This window comes from Peromyscus californicus, unplaced genomic scaffold (assembly GCF_007827085.1).
Source record: "Peromyscus californicus insignis strain IS unplaced genomic scaffold, ASM782708v3 Scaffold_4__1_contigs__length_199733344, whole genome shotgun sequence".
In the NCBI taxonomy this organism is placed as follows: domain Eukaryota; kingdom Metazoa; phylum Chordata; class Mammalia; order Rodentia; family Cricetidae; genus Peromyscus; species Peromyscus californicus.
Window position 1 is genome coordinate 52,599,987 of NW_026294562.1, and position 14,093 is coordinate 52,614,079.

The 14,093-nt window shown below is 49.3% G+C and overlaps 2 protein-coding genes across 4 annotated transcripts; one reads left to right on the forward strand and one right to left on the reverse strand.

Annotated features, from left to right (window-relative positions):
- Positions 1 to 689: 689 nt before the first annotated feature.
- Positions 690 to 13,366, reverse strand: Bscl2 (BSCL2 lipid droplet biogenesis associated, seipin). 3 transcript variants are annotated; one of them, XM_052762762.1, is made up of 12 exons: positions 12,551 to 13,366; positions 10,609 to 10,827; positions 8,902 to 9,218; positions 7,400 to 7,481; positions 4,111 to 4,254; positions 3,267 to 3,401; positions 2,992 to 3,089; positions 1,662 to 1,803; positions 1,464 to 1,530; positions 1,205 to 1,276; positions 1,024 to 1,104; positions 690 to 922 (listed from the first exon to the last, which is right to left on the reverse strand). In XM_052762762.1, the coding sequence occupies exons 2-12, from the start codon at positions 10,684 to 10,686 to the stop codon at positions 774 to 776; spliced, it is 1,365 nt and encodes a 454-aa protein (XP_052618722.1). In that variant the 5' UTR covers positions 10,687 to 10,827; positions 12,551 to 13,366; the 3' UTR covers positions 690 to 773. The 3 variants fall into 3 exon arrangements, with proteins under 3 accessions (XP_052618722.1, XP_052618721.1, XP_052618724.1); XM_052762761.1 differs by lacking the exon at positions 12,551 to 13,366 and having other exon boundaries at positions 10,609 to 11,050; XM_052762764.1 differs by lacking the exons at positions 10,609 to 10,827; positions 12,551 to 13,366 and adding an exon at positions 9,736 to 9,842.
- Positions 11,116 to 12,605, forward strand: Gng3 (G protein subunit gamma 3). The gene is made up of 3 exons (XM_052762769.1): positions 11,116 to 11,420; positions 11,772 to 11,871; positions 12,139 to 12,605. The coding sequence occupies exons 2-3, from the start codon at positions 11,773 to 11,775 to the stop codon at positions 12,265 to 12,267; spliced, it is 228 nt and encodes a 75-aa protein (XP_052618729.1). The 5' UTR covers positions 11,116 to 11,420; position 11,772; the 3' UTR covers positions 12,268 to 12,605.
- Positions 13,367 to 14,093: the final 727 nt, after the last annotated feature.

Here is a 14,093-nt window from a genome sequence, read left to right on the forward strand (position 1 = left end):
TGAAGAGATGTCTTAGCAGTTAAGAGTGCTTGCTGCTCTTGCACAGACTGAAGTTCAGTTCCCAGCATTCATGGGAGGCTCACAGCTACCTGTAACTCCAGTGCTAGGGGATCTTACACCCTTTTCTGTCTCTGAGAGAATTAGCAACATACATGTCCATACACATAGAGAAGCACACATATACACATGTAAACAAATAATAAGGCTGGACAGTGGTGGCATATGTCCTTAATCCCAGCACTCAGGAGGCAGAGGCAGGTGAATCTCTGTGAGTTTGAGGGCAACCTGGTCTACAGAGTAAATTCTAGAACAGCTAGGGCTACACAGAGAGACCCTGCTTTGAAAAACCAAAAACAAATAAAAAATGGATGCCCAGGTCTGGAAAGATGGCTCAGTGGTTAAGAGAGCATCCTGCTCTTGCAGAAGACCTGGGTTTGGTTCCCAGTATGAACATAGTAGCTCACAACTGTCTGTATCTCCAGTAACTCCAGTTACAGGGAATCCGACATCCTCTCTGACCTCATGGGCCCTGCGCACATGTGGTGCACATATAGTTATGTAGGTTCATTTACATACATACACACCAATGAAACAAAATCTTCCATGACCCAAATTTGATTCCCCAGAACCCTTACGGTGGAAGGAGAGAAGTGACCCCTGGAATTTGTCCTCCGACCTTCACACAAGCGCCTGGCACAAAATAGTTTATTAAGGGAACAGCAAGGGGAGAAGGATCAGACGGGAAAGTGCTGGAATGTGAAGAATCTTTTTGTTCAGGAACTGGAGCATGTTGGACGCTGCCTGATGGTGCCCGCTGAAGGCTCACGGCTACCCAGAGTCTCAGGGGCAAGGGCAGAGGTAGAGGCGGAAGTAGGCAGGTTGGCCTCCGTCAGCAAAGCTGCATCTTCCCAGGAGCCTGAACCTGAGCCAGGAAGGGGCCAAACAAAACTGCAGATGAGACAGGCTACCAGGGATGGAGTAGCATCCCCACCACACTTCACTCCATTATACAGTGCCCCTCACCATCACTAGCCTCCGGCTCTTGCTCCTCCTCTCCATTCCGGGGCTGCTTCTGTGGTTTCTCTTCCTCAGACAGCTGGCCCTCTTCAGTCAAAAAGGGAACAGGGGTGTGACAGAGGTGAGACCCAGGCACTGAAGGGGAGTGCTTAGGAGGAGCCAGGAAGAGGAACTGACCGCATCATACCTGTTCCTGAGGGGTCTTCAGGGCTTTCACCTTCTTCTGTCATGTCTGACTGCAGGGTAGACTCCTCCTGGCCTTCAGGTCCGGCAAAGAGAGGACAGCTAGGCTCCGTGGACAGCTTGGCTTGCAGTGCCAACTGCACCTCCTTCAGCCTTTCCTCACACCCTCAGTTTCAGAGTAGGTATGCTCTCTACTAGAGGCAGGCAATCCCTCTAACCCAACTAATCTACCTCTCAATGATACTGTCAACCAACCCCTTTACCTGGCTGATGGCGAGAGATCCGACGCTGGGCACCCTGTCGTGAGCTATCCCTTTGTCGGATATTAACCTGTGGAGGAGTAACCACTGAGCAGGGGAGCCTGACTTCCCTCTGCAGTACTCATGCCCTATCGCCAACCCGACCCTGATCGCCAACACGGGTCACCAAGGAAGAAAAACAGGGTCTCGGCCCCTTGAGACCTGCAAGGAGAAGCGGTGCTGGGGCCAGATGCCCCCCCACGCCCACTGCATGTAGCTGAAGAGCACGATGACGCTGAGGAATGTGAAGTTGCTGGCGACCCCCACGAAGGCGCAGGTCATAGGGAAGTTGTACAGCAGGTACCTGAGGGAGGAAACAGGAACAAGGAAGGGGGCAGCAGTTACCAGACAGCACTAGCCTCTATCACTCCAGAAATAGTTGTGGGACAACTTGAGCGTGGCTTGAGTTGCCCTCTGCCACTATGGCACCCACTTCCTCAGCCCAATTACCAGACCACGCCACACCAGGTTCTAACAAAGGCCAAGGACTTCAGGCAGCCGCAGTATCACAGGGCCACAGCATTATGCTGGTTTCAACTGTGACCTCTTGTCACTCCAACTCTTGCTGAGCCAATGGAACAAGGCAGTGGGATTACACGGGGATTTTATCAGGGTGGGTGGATGGCGATGTATGTGGATCTCACTATGTTGCCCGAGTAGCAGGGACTAGACAGAGCACTGCACCAGCTCACGTGCTCCCTTTCTTGTCTTTTCATATTTATGTTGATAGTCTTGCTTTGTAGCTCAAGATTTCTTGCCTTAGGCCCCCCAGTGCTGTAATGATCGGGTGTGTCATCTCGTATGAGATTTTAAAAAAATGGGGCTGGAGAGTTGGCTCAGTGGTGAAGAGGACTTGTTGTTCTTGGAAAGGATTCAGGTTCAATTCCTAGCACCCACATGGAGGCTCCCACCTCCTTAGGCACAAGGCATGCATGTGGTACACATGCAGGCAAAACATTCATACACACAACATAATAAATTTAAAAAAAATTTTTTTTTTTCGAGACAGGGTTTCTCTGTGTAGCCTTGGCTGTCCCAACTCACTTTGTAGACCAGGCTGGCCTTGAACTCACAGAGATACACCTGCCTCTGCCTCCTGAGTGCTAGGATTAATGTATATGAGTGTTTGCCTGAATATATGTACATGCACCACATGGATGCCTGGTCTCCCTAGAGACCAGAAGAATACATCAGATCCCCTGGAATTGGAGTTACAGACAGTTGTGAGCTGCCATGTGGGTGCTGGTAATTGAACCGAGGCCCTCTGGAAGAGCAGTCAGTGCTCTTAATTGCTGAGCCATCTCTCCAACCCCTCACATGGGATTCTTAAGAAGCTCTTTTGAAATCCAATACACATAGTGAAACTAGGGAAGAGAGCCTCTGGCCTTTGTAAACTATGATGTGATGTTACTAGTCACTTCTGCCTGGAACTCTCCTCATTTTGGGGCAGGCCATAAGAAAGCTGCCAGGGTTTTCTTCTGTGGCTTCTTACCGGAGCCCAGTGAAGTGGGCGTGGATTCGGAGGTAAGCTCCATACATCTGGATGCGCTTGCTGTGGATCTCAATAATGGCTCCAGTTGTTGGCACATACTGCAAGGGAGGGGTGAGAGCAGAGTCGGGCTGGGCTCCTGCTGCTCTCACTCCTAGTAGCCCAGTCTGAGGTCCACTTCCAGCCTTTGTGGCTACTGTAGTTGCCTACCCATGGGCTCCTCAGGTGCAGTCTTGGGCTAACTGGAGGGGTGTCTCCTATTCCATCACCCCACTTACCGAATTCTCCCTGTAGTCCGAGTAGAGTTCTACCTCCAGGAGCTGCTTCTGTTCAGCAAAGCCAAACAGCAGGAGGCTGGAGAACACTAGCGTGTCAAGCATCTGGAGCAGGTGGGAGCGGTAATGCAGCATCACCTGACAGGGCCATAAGGGAAGGTTGGGGACAGGTGTTCTTTCCAGTCTGCCCCATGCTTGAGCAGTCCATGTATGCTGCTCATTCCAAGCCCCCTGTTCCTTCTTCTTCCCCTCCTGACTTTCAGTCCCCACCCAACCGCTCCATCTGTTTCAGAAACGTCTCCCTGCTACCCGACTTCACTTCTCCATTCTAATACGGCAGAGTGCCCGTCTCTAAAACCCCAGTCTCAGGTAAGCGGTCTGTTCTCATGGACCTTCCCCTGTAGTCTGTTTTCGGGCTTGGGACCCTGTCCCAGTGCACCTCCTGAAGCTTCCCTTGAACACAGATATTCATAATGTGGTTTTAAATGGGGTCCAGTGCTGAACATGTGTCCGACACGTGCTAATAAGAACCCTGCGTTTCTCCCTGGTGTGGTTAGGAGGAAACTACTATAAAACTCTAGCAATTAAGCCACTTGTTTCAAAGCTGGTATGTTTCTGGTGTCTGCTTATTCTGAGAGCAGTTGTACTCTTTAGACTACTCCAAAGATGGGCATGCCGATCAGATAGTAGGTGTTTGGCAAATGTTTGGCTTGTTAATCAGATTCTTCACTTATCCTGGTTTGGGCCTGATCCCAGAGTCAAGGAGGTCTTCTCTTGAAGTACTAGCCATATATACTGATTCTCCCATCATTGTCCACAACTTCCTAGGTTGTCCTTAAACACTTACTGAGCGTGAAGAAGTGGAGATGATTCGGCCACCTCTTGTATAGCATGAAACAGTGACTAAGAACATGCCCAAGTCTTGATTCACGGGGGATTCTGGCAGTTCAAGCTCTAAGGTGACTCGATATGGCTGTCCATACATCAGCACCTGCCCAATGTAACAACATACATCTTGTTTTAAAAAAATGTTGTGGTGTTTTGAGACAAGGTCTCACTATATAGCTCTGACTGGCCTGGAACTCACTCTGTAGCCCAGGCTGGCCTCCAATTCAGAGATTCACCTGCCTCTGCCTCACCAGTGGTGGGATTAAAGGTGTGCGCCACCATGCCTGCCTTGTTTTAATCATTCAAAAAAAAAAGTACATCCTGATTCAATGCTGCCCCTCCTGGTCACTGGGCAACCTGGCTTTCCAGAATTCTATCTTGTTTACTGGTTTCTTTTTATTGGGGGTGGGGGTTGTCAGGTAGGGAACCCTGTGTTTTAAGACAGTCATGTTCCGGGCAGTGGTGGCACACACCTTTAATCCCAGCACTTGGGAGGCAGAGGCAGGTGGATCTCTGTGAGTTTGAGGCTAGCCTGATCTATACAAACTGAGTTCCAGGACAGCCAAAACTGTTATACAGGGAAACCCTGTCTGGGGATGGCGGGGGAGGGGGGGAGGAGGGGTGACACAACATGACAAGGTTCTGCTATGTATCTCTGGCTGGCCTAGCACTCACTATATAGCCTCAAATTCATAGAACTTCTGCCTCAGCCTCTGGTGCTGAAATTTTGGGCACTCACCACACTCACTCAGTCAGTCAGCTCTTAGGTCTGAGTTCTGAAAGGGCCCTGTTGCATTTCTTCTCTAAAAGTGAACAGTCACATTGCCAACTGGGCCATCTGTGATTCAGCCTGTGCGCTGCTGGAGCTGTCCCCCTGGGCCCAGCCTCTGTCACTTACTAATTAAGCAAGCGCTGCTCTACCTCCCAAGCCAGCTCTTGCACAATCACTGTAGTGGAGATCATCTTGTTATCCAGTGTAATTTCTTTCTTTCTTTTTTTTAAAAATAACTTAATTTTACTTTATGGACATTAGTGTGAGGGTGTCAAATCCCCTGGAACTGGAGTTACAGACAAGTGTGAGCTGCCATGTAGGTGCTGGGAATTGAACTCAGGTCCTCTGGAAGAGCAACCCGTGCTCTTAACTGCTGAGCCAACTCTCCAGCCCCCAGCGTAATTTCTTAATTTAAGAAAAATTCAATTTATCTATTTGTGCCTGTGTGCAACACTGAATTTACTAAAAATGATACAACTGCCGGCACAGCAGTGCAGGTTTTTAATCCCAGAACTCAGGAGGCCAGAGACAGGTGAATCTTTATGAATTCAAAGCCAGCCTGATCTACATAGCAAGTTCTAGGCCAGCCAAGGCTACCCCATGAAACTCGATAGCAAATAAAAAAACTCAAAGCAAATAAATAAACAAATAAGAGTGATAGAACTATATACCTTAAGAGGTAAACTATATTATATAAATTTTATCTCAATAAACCTATTAAGAAAAAAAAACTAGAAAAGGGATGGTTGAAAAATATACCCATGTCTGGCATCACTTATAATCCCAGCACACAGGAGCCTGAGGCAACTTTGAGGTCGCCTACTTCCAGACTGGATTGGTACTGTAGGCCTTTAATTCCAGGACATAGGAGGCTGAGACAGGGTGATCAGAACTTCAAGGCTAACCATTTTTTGTTTGTTTTTCATGTAGTCCAGGCTACCTTCTTGCCTCTGCCTCTCAAGTATGGGCTCCTTTCTTTCTTTTCTTTCTTTTTTTGTTTTTGTTTTTGTTTTTGTGACAGGCTATCAATATGGGCTGGCCTGGAACTAACTTGGCCAGGATGCTTTTAAACTCCTAAATTCAAGACATCCTCCATAGGCAGAGGTGGTGCACGCCTTTAATCCTAGCACTCTGAAGGCAGAGGCAGGTGGATCTCTGAGTTCGAGGCCAGCCTGGTCTACAGGATGAGTTCCAGGACAGCCAGGGCTACATGTAGAAACCCTGTCTGGAAAAACAAACAAACAAACACACAAATAAACAAAAAAAAACACTGTGCAAGAGCTGGCACACTATCATAAAGTAAGTTTCTTCTTAAATGTTATTTCTAAAAAGTAACTTTCAAGTTATGATTGATAACTAAAATAATTCCTGTAATAAAAACTGACACTGATCCTCAAGGTCCTTTTAAAGTTTGGAATCCTATCCTTTATCAGAACATTCACAGCCTGCCAAGTAGAGAAGGCTGTCTCCATGTACACTTGTCATGCTCCCAGGTTTCTTTTAGGCACATTGGCATCTGGCCAGTCCTCTGGCATGGTACCCTTTGTGATAATAGGTAACACATACTTGTTAATCATTTCATAATTTTATATACCAGCTTTTTGTCTGTTTATTTTTGTTTTCTGAGACTGGGTTTCTCTGTATAGCCCTGCCTGTCCTGGAACTCACTATGTAGACCAGGCTGGCCTCAAATTCAGAGATCTGCCTGCCTCTGCCTCCCTAGTGCTGGGATTAAAGGTGCAAGCCACCACTGCCTGGCTCAGCTTTTTTTTTTTTTTTGGTTTTTTGAGACACAGATTCTCTGTATAACCTTGCAGCTTTTCTTTTCTTTCTTTCTTTCTTTTAAAAGACAAAAACAAAAACAGGGTCTCACTATTATGTAGCACTGACTAGGATGGAACTCACAGTGTATATCAGGCTGGCCTCTGCTTCAGAAGTGCCAGAATTAAAGCCATGGACCACCACACTTGGCCTTACATACTAGCTTCTAATACCTGAGTGGATGCCATGCTGTTCCAACTAGCTGATTTGTTCAACTGGACCTAAAACACAAACTTTAACAAGGAGCTATGACTCAAGTGACCAGTGCAAGATGGGGTCATTCCTAACGCTTGCTGCATACATGTCATTTGGATTTTAACTTGACACTGGAGATTGAATCCAGGGCCTCACACATATGAGGCAAGTACTCTACCGACTGGGACTTAGCCCTGACCCTCCTTTTTCTCTTCTGGGAGGATATAGGGTCTGGCTCTGCAGCTGGCCTCAAGCTTGGACTTAATCTCCCTGCCTTTTCCTCCTGGTGCTGGGATTACAGGTACATGCCACAGTGACGGGACCAACAGTCAGACTCTCTTTTCAACTCCGTTTGCTTCAGAGCCTTTCTCCTAAATCTCTGTTGCTCAATCCCTGCTCTCCACATCTTTCTCAAGCCATCAAAGATTTCCTGGTTCTTCTCTCTGGCTCTCATACTTACCCGATCACGTCCACTCTTAGCCAGCGAGACATTGGCAACAGGAAAGGAGCAGAGTGAGGTGGTGGAGGAGTCACAGTCTGTCCTAAGTGGGAAGGGAATGATACTTTGTGAAGTGACAGAACCTCCTCTGCCTGCCTGCCCACACACCTGGTCTCTCGGCTCCCTCCTGTCATCCATCCCTTTTCTCCATTAGGGAAACCCAGAACAAATGTGGCCAAGAGAGTCAAGATTTCAAAACAAGGCTTTCATTCTCCTCCCACTATTTCAGTTTATTTCCTTATTAGAACAGAACCTAAAGGCAGGAACCAAAGCACACTCAGGTGTTTCTAAGGCTCCCTTAAAGAGCTCAGGGCATGCAGATTTCAGGGTCCAACCCCTAGAGATTCCCATTCAGTTCTGGTCTCGGGCCTAGTTTGAAAAAAGAAAACATTCCTCCAAAAGGGTCTATGGATACATCTTTTAAGATAAATTATAGGCAAAATTACACATGACAAATAGATACACAGCTCATGCCTGACATCTCTCCTATATGAATAAGATTCATGTTCCCTAAATGTTTAAGATCTACTTTGAAAAGGACAGCACATGGCTAGGGATTAGGGACAGGAAAAAAAAAGATTTAAAATTGATAATAATAAAACTGTTTTCTGGCTGGGCGTTGGTGGCACATGCCTTTAATCTCTGCACTTGGGAGGCAGAGGCAGGCAGATCTCTGTGAGTTTGAGGCCAGCCTGGTCTACAGACTGAGTTCCAGGACAGTCAGGACTGATTCACAGAGAAACCCTGTCTCGAAAAACCAGAAATCAAACCAAACCAAGACTGTTTTCTGTACTTGTTGATTGACTAGTCCGACAGCCACTGCTGGGGCAGACAGAGAGTTTGGCAGCATGAGTAAAACGGGAATGAACTAGAAGGTAGTTATCTGGTGTTACTGTGCAGATTAACTGGGGGGTAAGTGGCAGTAAACTAAAAGGCAAAGGACGCATTTCCTAATACCTCCTGTGCTAAAAGCCAGGCTAATTCTTAGATGCCCAAGGGGTTAAATTGGCTCAAAATTCTACAGTGGCTTAAAAGGTTTTATGCAACCTATACAGAGCAGACTTTAATTATTTGAGTCTAAAAGTAAATTTTCTCTTTCTAGTCAAAAAAAAAAAAAAAAAAAAAAACTCCTTTGAGACGAGGTCTCAATCTGTAGCTGAGGCTGGCCTGAACTCAAGATAATCCTTCCAATTCAGCCTCCCAAGTGCTGGAACTACAGATGTGACCAGGCTCTTCTTCAGGTTTTTAATCAGAATTCAGCAGCACAGGTGGATCTAGAATCCTAGAGCCCTACCAGCCCAGACCTGCTCCAGCCTTGGCTTATGAGGTGAAAAGTCCTGTTAGCACACTGGGCTAACATTTCATCCTCTGTCAACAATGGGATTTGACAGAGGATGACCCAGGAGTCCTTGGAGCAATTTTCAATGTAAGATTCTTCTACTTTAAGGGAGCCGTCTCCTCACCTGTAGTAGAAATGCACAGGGCTGAGGTGGCTGACAGTCGGCATGTAGGAGTAGTAGAAAGAGCCGTAGAGGAACACAGACACCCAGAGCAAGAGAAGGATGGTGCAGAAGAGCACCCCAAACTGCAGCAACAGCCTGCGGGCACGGCCTGCCAAGACATGGCCTACTTCCTGGGCCCACAGTAAGGCAGGTACTGGTGGGTCATTGACCATGATGGGGACAGCAGAGGATCTGGCCCCAGCTTCAGGCTTTGAGTTCCTGGCTGGCCTTCCACAGGGACGATACCCTTGGCCATGGGATAGGGCAGCTGGAGGTTCCTGGAGAAAGAGGAGGGCAAAAATGGTTTTTTCCCCAGGGAGCTGGGGACAAAGAAGACAAGTTTATTCAACTGGCTTTGAGGAACTAGAGATAGCAGGACAAAGCAAAGCCATTGTTCCACATGCGTTTCTCTTCCAATTACTCCTTCACCTTCCTCCACTGGGTTTCCTTCCAGCCCCTGCCAGTGGATCCCTTCCTTCAGTCACCGGAGCCCGGGAAAAACCTCCTTGACACATTCACAGCATTATTCCATACACAGAACGAGGACCTTAAAACTCTCTCAAAGCACAGATGACATGGATACACAACGCCAGGGGTTGCAAGGCGAAGATGAGTGACTTGCCTATGGTCGCACAGCCTCCCGAGGATCTCCCCTCCGCCTGGACCTCGCTGACCGAGGGGGCGATCCCTACCCCGCACAGCGCCCCGCGGCCCACCCGCGGAGCGACGCTGAAGCGCCCACCCCTGAGGTAACGCGGTGGACTCCAGCCCGCCACCGCACTGAGGCCGACTCACCAGCCTCGGGCTGCCCAAGCAACCTAGGGAAGCGTGTTCCGGCTGCCGGGGAAGCCCCGCCCCCTTCTGTCAGACGCCAGTTAAGCGCAGGGGAAGGGCTCGCGCAGGGGCGGGGCCCCAGCGCAGGGGGCGGGGCCTGTGAGATGCCCTGCTCCTATTTTGTGCTCCCCCACTGTCCCTGCCAGAAGGGCATTCCACTCCACTTCGGCGACTGGCGACCCAAGGGGCAATGCACTCCCCATCCAGACCCCACTATAATCCTGGAGGCAGGCTGAGACTCAACAGTGTCCCTTTGGTCAGCCTTTCAAAGCCGCAATCACGGCCCTCCGCTGAAACCTTCACCACCGGCCTTTTCACCCAAGAAGACAGAATGCGGGTGCAGGCGGGGTGGGTGGAGTGGAGGTGGTGACATGGGTGCTGGTTTTATTCAGTAGAAGTCCTTGGGCCTGTAGGCGTCCAAGGGGAGTTGGGGGGGGGGGGGAGGGACTCATTCGCCCTGAAAACCTTGCACACAGCTAGAACCCAAATCGTGTGTTTTTGCGCAGATGGCTTGCTGTCTGCTAGTCAAGCGTAGCAGCATTTCAGCCCCTTTCAGTCTCCAGTTTTCACTGCATGATCGACCTGTGACCCACTTGCTGCAGTCAACCTCAGCATCCCTACAAAACACCAGACTAGGTCTTTGAAGGTGGCATCTTCTAGACAATGTCCTCCAGGAGGCACATCTTTTTGAATAGTAGCAATCTACTCCGATTACATGAAAAATTTCAAATCAATTCCCTATCTCCCCAATTCCACCGCTTGCCACCCTACTCCCCACTCCAAGAAACCCACCTGTGTTCATAATATTCACACTAGCTCCCGTACCTCCCTTACCTCCTCTTTATCTGATCCTTTTTTGATCTGGTCTCTGCATGTCTCTTTTCCCCCAGCTTCTCTTCTTTGCTGTATCATTTCTTTAGATATCTTCCTGATGGTTACCTCTGCTGCCCCTGGATATCCCCACACAAGTCACTTGTGGCTAGAAAATGATGATCTAGAAGCTGATCACCTGTAGAACGTCACATTTTCCTGGATATGCAGAATGGAGGGTCACTGTGAAAGAAAGGAAGATTCAGGTGCTGAGTGCTGTGTCAGGGTTCGGGGGGAGGGGCAGGAGCCCAGCTGATGTCAGATTTTCAAATGAGCAGGGTCTCCCGCAACGGATACAGACTCTACTGCAGGGGCTGTCATAGGCCCAGACCACCCCACTTAAGAGGGGAGCCTGCTTCCACCTCAGGTCCTTTGGAGAGGGCTCTAGTTCAGACTAAGGACTTCTACAATGGATAGGGGCAGGTAATGAGATAGTAACAGTGGGGGTGTGCACAGGGGATACAAATAGCAGCCAGACCCCCCCCCCACTGGCCAGGCAGTTGGTATGCGCCAGAATCTGAGCAGCTCCTTCCAGCATCCTTCATCCTTCAGGTACCAGGCATCTGGAGAGTGCTTGAGCTGCAGAAACTGAGACCACCCCTCCAAGGACCTCCAGTCTGAGCATCTCTAGTGACCTTCTCTGCATTAGCTGTCATTGCTACAGATATTTTTAGCTGCAAGTCCCTGCAGGGTGGGGCACCTCTCTGAGGCAGGGTTTGGTGCCCCCTCCCCACTGACCCTACATCCCAGGCTGTTGCCGCCGCCTGTCATTTCAGGTGAGTAGAGAACAGCCTGTTCCTCTCTCATTAGGGTTTAAGGGGGCAGGTGGCTGATGTGATTTCATCAGGGTGGGGCTCATTCTGACTGAGGCTTTCATTGCTGGTAACATACTTGGCTCAAAGACTGGAAATCCTTAAATCATTTGTATAGTTTGGTGACCAGGCTCCAGCCAGGGATTTGGAGAGCATTTCTCTCTTCTCCATTCTCCCCACTGAGAAAAAGAGAAAGAATGGCCACTGCAGAGTGGAGATAACATGGGGGCAAAATATTGGGCACAATCCCAGGCGTGTGGTTGTTGAAGAGCTGAGTGCTTCAGCCGAGAGTACTGGGCCGTGTCTTTCCTCCAGGATGAAAGGAGAGACCCCTGTGAACAGCACCATGAGTATCGGCCAAGCACGCAAGATGGTGGAGCAGCTTAAGATTGAGGCCAGCCTGTGCCGGATAAAGGTGGGTGCGACCCTGGCTCCCACTAGTTCTCCAAGCCTCAGCTGTAGGTTTTCAAACCCCGGGGAAAAGATGCTTCTTTTCTTGACACCCTGAGGTCAGAGGCAGAAATTGGGCATTGTCAGCAAAGCTGTTCCCAAGGACTGTGGGGATGAGGGGATGGACTGTCTCAAAGGGCACTAGAAACTAAAAGATAGCCTGTTTGGCGAAGGGAGCTGCAGTCCCTTTCAGATATTCTGGCTAACGTTTCCCCTCCTGGCTGTGCCCCAGGTGTCCAAAGCAGCAGCAGACCTGATGACTTACTGTGATGCCCACGCTTGTGAGGATCCCCTCATCACTCCTGTGCCCACTTCGGAAAACCCCTTCCGGGAGAAGAAGTTCTTCTGTGCCCTCCTCTGAAGAGTTCTGTCCCTCCTCTGAACTCATCTCCCCCTCCGAGACCCGCCCTTAGGTCGTAAATTGTAGCAGCCCCTTTCTACCCATATCTATCATGAGATTAGCTGAAGCACAAGCCCTCCTTACCCATGTCTACCCCATCTCCTCACCCTTTGAGGCCAACTGCAAGCATCTTTTACTCCATCCAGAGGGACCCCGCTAAACTGCCAGAATCCTGCCTGATTCCCTCTGTGATCCGTTCAGGCAATGGAGAGGGGGATGCCCGGGTGCTTGTTCTCAGTCTCACCTGGAGCTATTGGAAAGGTAAAGGCATTTGAAGAATAAAGTCATCCAGAGCCTCAGAGGACAGCGCCTGTGTTAGCGTTCTTGGGAAAGAGGATCCTTAGCCGATACACTTGCCATATCCAGGGAACAGGGCCAGTCGAGCCTGTTAGACATTGTAAGGGCTGGAGGTCTCAGGGTATGAGGCGCGCGAGCGCCCCCAGTCGGGGGTTGCTAAAACGAGCGTTCAGAAGTTGCGGACCATTTACACAGGCACGCAACGAAAGCAGAGAGAACTACGCAGACCGAGTAGCGTGGGTTTCCGCGGGCACAGAGACAGCAGCCCCAGGTGGAGGTGCGCTGAGGAGCGGAGGGGCGACACAGGCCGACTCAGCGCCCGGGACGGCAGTGCCCACCGCCGCTGTCCAAGATGGCGGCTGCCTGTGCGTACAGGCACGGCGGGGCGCGTCAAGGTGCCGTACAGCACTGCTCTTAAAATGGCGGCCCCCAGCGTTCCCAATATGGAACGATCCCTTACGTGATCCTCTGGTCTTAAAATGGCTGCCCCTGTCCTCTCGAAGTCAGAGTCGGGCTCGGTGTTCCATAGAATCTGGAACTCGACATTCTTCGGAGAGCCCAAGCATAGGGGGGCCTAAAGAATAAGTCATGGGTACCCTAGTTCACTAGAATTTGAGCCCAAAAGCACACTTGCAAAAAAGTGGATTTTGCAAGAGAATCTCATGTAGAGAGGTTCCCTTTGAGGGATTATTTGTAATAATACAAATGTAGTAATACAGCTCATCTTGGAGCGCGGTCCCTCGGCCTCTCTGGAGCTAAATAAACAATAAATTTCAGTTTGTGGGTTTTTTGTTTTTGTTTTGTTTTTTCAAGACAGGGTTTCTCTGTGTAGCCCTGGCTTTCCCGGGACTTGCTCTGTAGACCAGGCTGGCTTCGAACTCAGAAATCCGCCTACCTCTCCCTCCCAAGTGCTGGGATTAAACCCGGCCCAGTTTGTGTTTTCTTGTCGAATTGGGGCTTTTTATTTTCTCCTCAAAATGACTAAATATCTATTAAGAAAGTGTACAAACCAGGTGGTGGTGGTGCACACCTTCAATCCCAGCACTTGGGGGGGCAGAGGCAGGTGAATTTCTGTGAGTTCTAGGCCAAGCCTGGACTATAAAGTGAGTTCCAGGACAGCCAGAGCTGTTATACAGAGAAATCCTGCCTCGAAGAACCAAAGAAGTCCAAAATAACAAAACCAACAACAAAAAGAGTACAGCCTAGCCTGGTGGTGCACGCCTTTATCCAGGCTAGAGATCACACATATCTCATGAGTGCCCAAGCAGGTTTAGGAGACCCAGAATACCTTCCAGAAGCTTTCTTGAAGGGTGAACATAGATGATATTGGATCCTGGACTACCAATAACAGTCCCGGTTGTTTTTATTCACGGATCAAGATCTAACTTGAGGGACATATCTTTAAGGGTAGGAAGGTCTAATTAGGCCTGTTAAATTTTGTTCATGTATATAACTGGGCTGCCCAGGATGACCTGTATGTTCTCAGGATA

Coding starts and splice junctions, on each gene's coding strand:
- Gng3 (XM_052762769.1), top strand. CDS start 11,773: ATGAAAGGAGAGACCCCTGTGAACAGCACCATGAGTATCGGCCAAGCA. Junction 11,872..12,138: donor CCAGCCTGTGCCGGATAAAG/GTGGGTGCGACC, acceptor GCTGTGCCCCAG/GTGTCCAAAGCAGCAGCAGA.
- Bscl2 (XM_052762762.1), bottom strand. CDS start 10,686: ATGATACAGCAAAGAAGAGAAGCTGGGGGAAAAGAGACATGCAGAGAC. Junction 4,255..7,399: donor CTAAGAGTGGACGTGATCGG/GTAAGTATGAGA, acceptor TACATTGGGCAG/GTGCTGATGTATGGACAGCC. Junction 3,402..4,110: donor TCTCCACTTCTTCACGCTCA/GTAAGTGTTTAA, acceptor TGGCCCTGTCAG/GTGATGCTGCATTACCGCTC.